This window comes from Cryptosporidium hominis, assembly GCF_000006425.1.
Source record: "Cryptosporidium hominis TU502 chromosome 3 CHRO013079, whole genome shotgun sequence".
Taxonomy (NCBI): domain Eukaryota; phylum Apicomplexa; class Conoidasida; order Eucoccidiorida; family Cryptosporidiidae; genus Cryptosporidium; species Cryptosporidium hominis.
Genome location: NW_667234.1, coordinates 1 through 11419, shown reverse-complemented (window position 1 = coordinate 11419; position 11419 = coordinate 1). Strand labels below are relative to the sequence as shown.

At 25.4% G+C, this 11419-nt stretch overlaps 6 protein-coding genes across 6 annotated transcripts; all 6 read left to right on the top strand.

Moving 5' to 3' along the window:
* Positions 1 to 66: 66 nt before the first annotated feature.
* Positions 67 to 1566, top strand: Chro.30149 (ubiquitin-protein ligase 1). Its single annotated transcript, XM_661257.1, has 1 exon — positions 67 to 1566. One exon carries the CDS (start codon positions 67 to 69, stop codon positions 1564 to 1566), a length of 1500 nt encoding a protein of 499 aa, XP_666349.1.
* A 1141-nt stretch (positions 1567 to 2707) lies between these two features.
* Positions 2708 to 3079, top strand: Chro.30148 (hypothetical protein). The annotated part of the gene is made up of 1 exon (XM_661256.1): positions 2708 to 3079. The coding sequence occupies one exon, from the start codon at positions 2708 to 2710 to the stop codon at positions 3077 to 3079; it is 372 nt and encodes a 123-aa protein (XP_666348.1).
* Positions 3080 to 3945: 866 nt separating this feature from the next.
* Chro.30147 (hypothetical protein) lies at positions 3946 to 5427 on the top strand. Its single annotated transcript, XM_661255.1, has 1 exon — positions 3946 to 5427. One exon carries the CDS (start codon positions 3946 to 3948, stop codon positions 5425 to 5427), a length of 1482 nt encoding a protein of 493 aa, XP_666347.1.
* A 662-nt stretch (positions 5428 to 6089) lies between these two features.
* Positions 6090 to 7079, top strand: Chro.30146 (hypothetical protein). Its single annotated transcript, XM_661254.1, has 1 exon — positions 6090 to 7079. The coding sequence occupies one exon, from the start codon at positions 6090 to 6092 to the stop codon at positions 7077 to 7079; it is 990 nt and encodes a 329-aa protein (XP_666346.1).
* Positions 7080 to 8144: 1065 nt separating this feature from the next.
* Positions 8145 to 8870, top strand: Chro.30145 (hypothetical protein). The annotated part of the gene is made up of 1 exon (XM_661253.1): positions 8145 to 8870. One exon carries the CDS (start codon positions 8145 to 8147, stop codon positions 8868 to 8870), a length of 726 nt encoding a protein of 241 aa, XP_666345.1.
* Positions 8871 to 10373: 1503 nt separating this feature from the next.
* On the top strand, positions 10374 to 11063 carry Chro.30144 (hypothetical protein). Its single annotated transcript, XM_661252.1, has 1 exon — positions 10374 to 11063. The coding sequence occupies one exon, from the start codon at positions 10374 to 10376 to the stop codon at positions 11061 to 11063; it is 690 nt and encodes a 229-aa protein (XP_666344.1).
* The last annotated feature ends 356 nt before the right edge of the window (positions 11064 to 11419 follow it).

Genomic DNA, 11419 nt, shown 5'->3' with positions numbered 1-11419 from the left:
TCATTTGACTCAGATTCTACAACAAAATTATTAAATGAATCAGCAAACTTATTGGAACTTAAGACAATGGATGAAGATTTGAAATCAACAACTCCTTCTTTAATAAGAACTTTATCAAAGAATTTAAATAACCAGTTATTGGGTAGAACAAATTCAGAAACATCAATAAACTCAAATAGTAATAATGGAAATGAATTAGAATCATCATCAAATATTTCTCGTAATTCAAGCTTTAATTTAAAGAATTTATCTCCAGAATGCATAGAAAAGCATCATGAGATCATTAAATTTAGCTATAGACACAAGAAATCTTTAAATATCTTATTACAATCTTTCCCTCAATTAATTTTACCACCAAATGGAAGTTTAGTACCGTTATTACGTTTAGCTCCAATGGTAGTAAACTTTGAAAATAAGAGATGTTACTTTAGGTATCGTCTTAAACAATTAAGAAAAGAAAGTGGAAGTTATAGAAGTGGGGATAACCATCAGTTAAGATTAGTAGTTCGAAGAAATCGGGTATTTATGGACAGTTTCCAACAAATAAGTACAAAGAGTCCTGATCAATTGAAACAAAAGTTACATATAACTTTCCATAATGAAGAGGGATTAGATGCAGGTGGTGTAACTAGAGAATGGTATAATATTCTAGCTAGAGAAATGTTCAATCCTGATTATGCTTTATTTAGAAGAGAAGGATCAAAGAGTGAATTTAACCATCCAAATCCATTAAGTTATATAAATGCTGATCATCTTCATTTCTTTAAATTTATTGGACGTATAATAGGGAAATGTATTTATGATGGTCAACATTTGGATGCATGGTTTACTCGATCATTTTATAAGAATATGTTAGGACAACCAATAACACCATCAGATGCAGAATCAATAGATCCTGAACTTTATAAGAATTTGAATGTAATGCTGGAGCATCCAATAGAAGATTTGGGATTAGAATTAAACTTCACAACAACAATAGATGAATTTGGTAGAAGTAAACAAGTGGAATTAAAACCAAATGGTGCAAATATTCCAGTAAATGATGAAAATAAGTATGAGTATGTATGCTTACTATGTGAATATAAGACAGTAAAATTGATTGAGAAACAGCTTAGTTTCTTCTTATCAGGATTCCATGAGTTAATTCCTGCTCGTTTAATTGCAATCTTTGATGATAAAGAATTGGAACTTTTAATATCAGGATCCCCTACAATAGACTTGGATGACTTAATGGAGAATACTGATTATCATAATTATGATAGGAAATCTCAACAAATTATTTGGTTCTGGGAATGTTTAAAGGAATTTGATCAGAATCGGCTCGCAACGTTTGTACAATTTGTTACAGGTACTTCAAGGGTGCCGATAGGTGGATTTAAGAATTTGATGGGTATGAGAGGCCCACAAAGATTTAGTATCCATAAATCTTTTGGTGAGAATCGATTACCATCAGCACATACTTGCTTTAATCAGTTAGATCTTCCGGACTATTCAAGCAAAGAGCAGTTGAAAGCTAAATTATTACAGGCAATTACAGAAGGTAAGGAAGGTTTTGCATTAGTTTAATAATATTACGAGAAAATTACAAAGTTATAAATAACAAAATTTAGTAGAATAATAGAAATAAAATCAAATAAGTGCATAAAATGTAAATAATTTAAGTTTATAATAAATTTAATGTAGAAATTTGTTATAATTATTTTTATAATAGTTTCTATTCATTTTTGTTCAACATGAGTTACTTTTTTTTTTTTTTAATTTTAAAATACAAAAATGATTATGAAGACGATATTTCAAATATTAAAAGGTGTTGCCGCCAAACTTTAATTTTTGTTTATTAAAAGGAAAAATTGGCAAATTGGCAGGAGGTACGTTGTTCACAATTAAAAATTTCTCAAACTTTTTTAATATTAGAATTTGTTTGATTTAAGGAAGCGATTAAATTGTTTAAATTATTTGTTGCTTTTTATAATAAAGTTAAGAGACTATTATTCTTTGGATAGATAGCTTACAAAAGAAATAATTTTTCTTTTCTTTTTTTTAATATTAATGTTTTTACAAATTTTCAGGTTTTCATGATAAGAAAAATTTTGTATTTTATGTTTTTTAAGTTTTAGAATCCGACATTAAATTGAAATATAAGTTTGCATAACATTAATTTGGACTCCTTTTAACAACATGTTATTTAAATGCTTACTTTGCATAGTACTTCTTTCTAGAATAAGTAATATAAAGAGTTGCGCGCCAGCGCCAAATATTGTTTAAAAGTCATAAGAAGCATGGAGTCGAATTTAGTGCAGAAATTCCATTATTACAGACGGGTGCAAGAGGTTTAAGTTATGGCTATGATCGCCAAGCATCTGGCGGAATTCCGCCAGATCCAGATGAAAATATAGTAGAATTGTTTGAAGCAGAGTATAAGCCAACAGTAGCTGTTGTGTTATTACAAAAATATAATAATGTGTTTTTACGTACTTTGTCAAAAAGAACATTAGAGTATACACAAGACTTCCTTGTGAAAGCGCTTAGGAGCGATATTACTGATTGTCTTATATTAGAAGAAAAGTTTGAGGATGAGTTATCTGTATATTTGGTTGATCCTGAAGAATATCATGAGGAAATTCAAAATCTGGAAACTAAATACAAGGCTTTGTTTAAATCTAAAGTTAAATCAATTACAAAATATTCAAATATTTTGATAAGAGTAATGTCAAGCTTATTGAATAGAATGATTAAGGAATATAGAGCCGCTTCATATTCTCTTTTTAAGTTAAATCGTGACAATATTCAAGCAATTCAAAGAGATTTGTCATTTTATCAAGGTTTAGTTTCATATTTAACAGATATGAGTGGTATTTTATCTTATAATTACAATTATATGAAAGAAACAGCTTTCTGCGCTTTTATTACAATATCAATTGCTGAATATAATTCTAGATATTCAAGTTTGATTGAAACTTTACCAGGAACTAAAGAATATCAAATGTTTGAAGATATTGATCATGAAGAAGACATAAAAGAAAAGAAAAGTGATAAAAGTGTTGGAAAAAAAGGTAAACATGGTACAAAAAAAAAGTAGAAAAAGAACATCAAAAAACAAACGAACTTTAAAAAGAAAAGATAAAGTTCTAGTAAAGAAAAATAAAGTTATTAGAGGTAAAGAAAAGAAAGTAAGAATAAATGAACAAAGAATTAATAAAATGTTTAAATCTCTTTTTATTAAAGACTGGTGACTGGACTATTTTAAAAATTGCATATTTTTATAAAAAATCTTCAAATACTCATTTCTAATTTAATTATTTGCAATGCAAATGCCGGTATATAATTACTAATTTTTTAAATATTTTTTCCACATTATTCACTATTACGTGTATTATTTCAAATTAATTTTGCATGCAAACTCTAGGAGTGCAGAAAAATTATTTAAAATGAAATAATAAATAAAACATGAATAGCTTTTAAATATTAAATTTAAAACCACTAAATAACGTCAAAAAAAAATAGATTGTCAAGGAATAAGTAATTAACAAAACTTATTTCAATAAGAAAGTTTTCTAGATTTTCCGAATAAAGTTAACATTAATAATATTTTCTTCATTTATGTTATCATCGTAATAATCGAATATTTTCTTTTTTAAATATTTATGCATGTTGATTTATTGGCCCCCTATCTTTTATTTTAATTTAATCATTTATTGACATGAAATTAATCTGAATTTTTATGTGAATGATTATTAAAAAAAATTAATAAAGAAGATTTTAGAGTAATTGCCCTTAAATTGAAGTAATATAAGACCTTATACTTTGTAATTTGTTCTAATCAACAAATATTGAGAAATTAGTAATTTATATCAATTTTATTTTACTTAAACAATTCCACTTGAAGAATATTTAAAGATTAGTCATTGATTATTACATGTTTTTAATGTTAAATAAATTAATTATATGAAACGAAGCAAATTTAATCTTTTATATATAATATTGAAATTCTTTGTATTATTTATTTTTTTTGTTTATTTGAAAACTAGACATGATCTAGTTAAGTACGATCACACTCTGGCTCAAAACAACTTTAAACGAAGTCACTCATCTAAATTAAAGCAATTCTATCAAATTCTAAGTATATCTTTTATTAATAATGGGCCAAATAACGTAAATGGTGAAGGTGCTAAAGATATCTCAGATAATAAATCTGGTACTTGTTCAACATCTGGAAATCCAAGTCCTAAAAATGAATTTGACTCAGAAAGTGGAAAACAAAGTAAAGCTCATTCTATGAAAATGTGTAGATCAAGCTCGTGTCCAAGTTTAGGGCATATATCTAGCTCGAGATCTAATTCAAGTTCTAGTCATGATTCAAACTCCGAAATGAAATCAAGGTCGAAATCGGAATCATGCTTAAAGTCCAAAACAAGTTCGAGCTCCAAAACAAGGTCAAGGTCTAAAACAAGGTCGAGGTCCAAAGCAAGGTCAAGATCGGAATCAAGATCAAGATCGGGGTCAAGATCGAGATCAATAAGAGTAATGAAGAAGCGGTCTAAATCGGATTCTTCAATCAATCCTAAACCATCTATTTCAAAACCAGCCCCACTTAATCTTGAAGATCGAATTGGTTCTAGTGGACCTTTATCATCTAAAGAAGAACTTGGTGCTTACTGTATCGAATTATCTTTTGAAGAAATTTTTAAAATTTTGCAGTCAAAAGATACTTCCCAGCTAAATGATGTATCATCTTTTTCATTAAGCACGGCTTTAGATGAATTAATTTTTATGAATTCTTCTCTAGCTAATAAATTAATTGATTTGGAAAAAACTATAGAACATGAAAAATCTAAATTAAATCCTGAAGACAAAAACTATGAAAGAAGGCTAAGTACTCTCAAAGATTTTACTCTAACTGAATCCTCTGGAATTGTCAAACAAAGTGAACAATTATTCAAACTTGTGCAATTACTTTTTCATATTTTGTATTCAAGAAAGATTCAAGCGTTTGAAAGTACTACAGATGCTATTCTAAATCAAAATTCAGATCCTAAAGTTATAACAAATAGGAGAATTGTTTTCAGTTCAGAATTAATTTCTAACTTAAACGTATTATATAATATGTTACATTGTAATCAAAAGTCTCTTTCCAGCCTGCTTTTTTGTCGTTTTCTTCAAGATTTTATAGAAAATAATAAAAGGGTAAATGCTGCATTAACAAAATATATGATGTCATTAGAAGAATCTAATGGAGGAGTGGAAGGTTTTAGTAAAGTTAATAAAGGAAGAAAATCAAGAACGCGGATGAAAAAAAAGAGAAATCGAACAAAAATTTCTCTAAAAGATCCAGAACGTGAAAATCAAGAAAAAAAAATAAGAAAATTGAATTCTAAATTTAGAAAATTGTTCACAAGCTCTAATATTGGACTTGAAAGTATAGAATAAATATTTATGTGTGAATATAGCGAATAGCTAAATACAACTTCAAGTATACAAACTTTAATTTGCTAATTATTAATAAATCTAACAAATATTTTAAAATAAGATGAGTTACTTTCATAGTTATTGTAAACTAGCAATATGTTTCATTTATTTCCAATTATCAAACTAATCACTTAATTATAATTTTCGGCAATTGTGTAGAATAGTGATAATTAACATGTTTGCGCGCCTTCTATTAATTTATACTTGTAACGTTCATTTAATCGAGTTTTTTTTTTTTTTTTCAAAACAAATCACAAATAATTAATTCGAATAAGCTCATCAAAAATTTATAAATTGGTCTCTAATAACAGAATTCAGTTGAGTAATAAAGAATTGTTACAAATAGCTTTTAACTGACTTATTTGCTATTATTTTTTTTCCCAAATAAAATAAATCATAAAAGCTTTAAGAAAATTGTACAAATATTTGGTATTTGTTTGATTTTGAACTATGTTTTTTTTACATCATTAAGGTTTGTGAAGATTCGATCAACTTGTACATTTCCTTGACAAATTCTATCTTATTAGAGAGTATAAATTAATTAGGTCATTTGTTGTGTGAAAAAAAGAATTTTTTAATATTTTGAAGAGTATGTATTTATTTATGATTATTAAGAGAGAATAATGGGTTTTTCATTTATATATGATATGAGATTTTTTTTAATTAAATTTTTTCCGATATTATTATTTTCTACAAGAATTAACAATGGATTGTTTATAAGAAATTACGAAGAGACATTAATTGATTTTTCATTAAGCCAACTATCGGCAGGATTAGAATCAAGCGATGGATCATTAAGAAGCATGAGTTCTTTTCTCAGTTTAGAAAGTTTTGGATCTTGCTTTTCAGAATTCCAATCACAAAGTTCCTTCTATACTGCCCCTGACTATGATAGTAATAATTCTATCGATCGAGCCCCATGTGTATTTGAATGTTTATATTCTAAAAGAGAAGTACTTACATTACTTCGTAGACGTAATTATAAGGAATTAAAAAGTATTCGAACAATTGTTCTTGAAGAAGTTATGGAAGAAATAATTCAAAAAATAAAGAGCATGATTTTGAATTACGAAGAACAAGTGAGTAGAAAAGAAAGTTTATTAGCAATATATAATCTGTGTAAACGGCTAAATAAAAAAGCGATTAAAAAAACTGAAAAAGAAATTAAGTTATTAAAATTTGAACTAAAATGTTACCTAACTCACTTTGATCTTTATTTGTACATTCTGTTTAAACATTTATTTAAAAGAAAAATAAAAGAATTTAAATCAACAACAAAAGATCTTCAATCAAGCCGACATACTAATCGAGTTAATTCTTTACAGCGAGAAATCGCATTCAATAATGAGCTGTTATCTTTATTGGGAGCTGCGTTCTTATATTATTTGTGCAATAATGAAATACTTGAAAATCTTCATTTATGTACATTCATGTCGAAACAGCATTTAAAGATTACTAAATATAACGAGAAAATAATTAGCCTACATAAGAAAGCTATTGATAGTATTGGTGTTTCTACTGTACCAGATTCGGGATCGGTATCGGGATCGGAATCTGAATCAAAACTTGAAACAATACCAGAAGAATCTTCTGATTCGTATGAACCATTTTAAAAGGGGGGGAAAGGCAAAAAGAAGTTTACTAAGCAAAATTGCATCAAGAATTTCAGAAAACATTTGGGACAAACAAGAGACACAAATGAACAATTGGCAATATGGCAAGTATCCTTCGCATTTTAGGAATAAAAAAAAATATTGATTTTTGTTAGGATGTATCAGCCATTTAAATTAATAGTTATTGAAATGGTTTAATAAAATATATTACCTAAATATGGGCGCAATACATGCAATTGCTTTCAAATAAATTATGGATCGTTAAATATTTGAACTGATATTTAAGTAAATAAAGTGTGTTTTAAAAAGTACAACTGGCACTTTTTTGACAATTGATGTTACGTTAATATTTTTTGCAAAATTAAGTTCTATAATTATGCCATTTTTATTTTTATTCTGTTTTCATTATTAAATTTCTTTTGAATTATTTTTACAATGTGGGGAACAAGAATTGCATGCAAGTGTATTATATATCCTGAACTGGCGCCAATTCCGGTACTTGTTTAAAACGATAATATGCTGTAACATTGATAAACGAAAATGTTGAGATAAATAAAAATCTGAATGTAATATTGAAAAATGTATATTTTATGAAGTGATTGAAATTTTATTATAATAACAAAGTAGTGGAATTATTATTAGAGAAAAGTTGTAAACTAAATTTAATACCAGTGAAGACTATTTTAAGAATCAAATATATAAAAGGAAAAAAAAATATTCGATGTTTAATGAATTAATGCTCAATTTAAACAAACAAAAAGGAGTGAAAAATCTGTGTTAAGCTATTAAATTAGTGTAAACTGTGGCAATTACTTTTGAAAGGCTTTTATTTATATCAAGCTAAAAATTAAATTGATTACAAGCGGAGTAAATGTTTACATGTAGCTTAGTTTTTGTGATTTTATCCGGAACTATCTTGCCGCACGATATTATTCCATATAAATATGGTCATTTAATTTATTTTTAAATAATTGGCTGTCTATTTCTGAAGATAATAGATTTAATATATTTTCATTTTCTCAACTAAAAAATTCGCAAGGTTTAACTAGATTTTCAGGTTTTGAAATGCTTTCACAACTGGAAGATATGAGTCCCGAACAAATGTTTGAGAAATTTGAATCGAGAGATGAATCTTGGTTACTGCAATTAACTACGAATGAATTGGAGTTGTTATTGGACAAACTAAAATTTTTATTAGATTTACAATTAAATAGACATAATGAGCTTTTAAGTAGATTACAAATAGAGTTATCAGAATCACAAGAAACAGTTAATGAGCTGAAAGTTTCGGAAGAATTTACTAATAATCTTTTAAAATATATATTAATGCTTCTAACACAAATTATTGAAAAGAAGCTATTTAAATTTGAAATAAGCCTTAAACAATTAAAAGATTCAAATAGGTTCACTGAACTTGAATTGATTCAAAGAGAGTTATCATTTCTTCAAGAAATAAAGGATTTTATAAAAAATTTATTTTTCGTTTATTATTGTAAAAGTCCATTGGTAATGAACAGTTCATTATGCAGTTTCCTTACTTCGGTATATTCCGATACTGAAGCCAAATTTTTGTCCAAGATAGAGAATCTTTATGAAGTATATGATAAATATGAAAATGAATGGGAAGACGTTAATGATGAATCTGTTAAATTAATGAATAAAAAAAAGAAAAAAAAGTCTAATTTAAAAAAGAAGAAATTTAAAAGTAAGGCAAAACGTATTAATTTTAAAAAAACCAAATTAAAATCAAGGAAAAAAGTCAAATATCAGAGAAAGTTCAATATAAATTAAATATTAATACCGGTTCTAATATTAAACTCAGGTGTATATAACCTGGTTATTGTATTTAAATACACATTGATTTAATCTTTTCTAGAAATGAGTGTTTTAATATTTTTATACTTTAATTATTTGTTCTTCAATTTGCTCTTTTTTTTTTTTTAATTGTAGCAAGTTACAATATTATGGAAATCTGAAAATAACTTAGCAGACTTTCTATATTAGTGATTAATATGAATTTTAAAATAATTAAAAAATAAGTTAGAAAGGAATTATAGGGAGAATCTGAATCTGATGTTGTGGCCTTAATTAAACACATTAAGGATTATTACTGATAATAATAATAATAGTGTAAAGGATTCATGTTTACCAGATAAAGAACAGAGGAGGATCAAAGATTCAAAAATAGGTTTATAAATATATAGATAAAGTTTGATAATAAATAGATTCTTGGTTTGTAAAATTATACAATAATTTAAATTTCTCATTAATTTTCATACTTTTTTTTGTATAATAACATCCTTTTAATTTTGCATGTTCATAAATTAGGTGGTAATGCCAAAGTTTATAAGTTCTTTTAAAAATAATTCCCATAAATATTGCTTTGAATAATCCCAGCCAATCAAGTAGATTATGAATAAATGTGTAAGAAAGTTGTTTAGATTTTTAAACAAAATCTAGAAATAACACGTTTAAATTTTGTCAAAATTGTAGCTTTTAGTAAACAAATTGAGGGAAATATATTATTTAATAATTTTTTTACTAATTCATCTCTACAATTTTTAATCAAAATATTTTATTATTAATTTTTTAAGAAATAAATTTGAATATTTATAAAATAGAAATATAAATAGAACTTTATATTTTAATATCTTATTGTAGATTTTCATTAAAAACTCTATAACATTTGATATTTCATACTAAATAATGCATGAATAATATTTTATTTTGACACGTAATTTAATTATTATTTTATTGCATATTAAAAAAGTTCATAGAATAGTATTAAATATAATTATAGCAAAAAAAAATTGATTAATTTTATACAAAACAAAATACTAAATAAAGGTAAAAGTCTAGTCATTATTTTCCTATTATATATATTTTAAAATTTAATAATTTATTTTATTTTTGTTAGTATTAATTATTATTTAAATGGAATAATAATGCATGCAGAGAAATTGGCGGGTATGTGGGCTAGTATATGGAACTGATAAATTTAAAATTATCAATATTAATAAACTTTCGATTAAATAGTTTTCATTTAATTTTGTAGAAAAAATAATTGAAAGATTTAATTTTGATTATAAAAATTTCAAATTATAAACTAGTTCATTTCTTACTCTTACTTGTTTTGTTAAACGTTTTATAGAGTTTAATTTCTATATTTAGCAAGCTTTAAACTAGAAAATGAAAAAAAAAAGTTATTTAAATACCACATTTATTTGTAAAAGATTATTATTAAACAAAATTCTTTGATTAGTATTTTTCAAATTCAAAAAAAAAGTATTTCAAATGGCTTTTAATATTTTTGTTGAATATTTGTATATTTTAGTTATTTTCAAAGTAAATTATGTGATTTCAATAAGAAATAATAAATCTTCTTCCAATAAGAATCCTACATCAATTTTAAATAAATTAGGAGAGTATTCAGTTGATTTAAAATTTATAGAATTACAAAAAAAAGTTGATTTGTGTTCATCATCGCTATCTAAAACAAATAACGAATTGATTTCAGCAAGGTTAAGAATTGCTGGAAAACAATCTAATTCACAAGAAATCGATAATAATAAAAGTGAAGAAGAAATAATAGATGAATTAACTAAAAAAATTCAAGAAATAAACCAGGAATGTAATAGCTTTGTAGATTTACTATTGCTAAAAAGAATTTATCGTTTTTCCCAAATATCATTAGATGAGAATATTAATACAGAAATCCAAGTAAAAGAGAAAATTAATAATGTTATTAGAAATCTCGTAATCACGGAAAACAATGCACCATTTATTAGGTCACTGATTAATAAAGCTAAATGTAATAATTTCTCAATAAATGAGCACTGCAAGTTGCTTACAAGCAAATTACTTTACTATATGGCAATCACTCCAAAAGAAATCATTGAAAATTTTGAAAACGTTCAATTGGTAGATACAGAACTAGCTCAGAACTCTACAATTCAGAAAATTAACAATGAAAATCAAGTTTGACTAGAACTCTGTATGGTTAATAGTTTATTCATTTTTATTATTTCAATAAGTATATCTAATTAACTACATGTAGCATTAAAGTGCAACCTGGCGCCAAAATAGATTTTTTTTTTTCATTATTATAGTAGAAATTGACTCAAAAGAAAATATTGTAGAAATAAAAATAAAGAAAAAAGAAACAAATAGAGAATAAATGATAATAATTGGCTTTTTTGATTAAACATATGGAATAGAAATTAGGAAATCATGTATTTTCTAGACTTTTGATCTCAAAATTGAATTTGACAATTTACACTCAAACATATTAAGCATAAAAATATCATAATAAATAAAAGTTGAGAGTACTAACAAAGCAA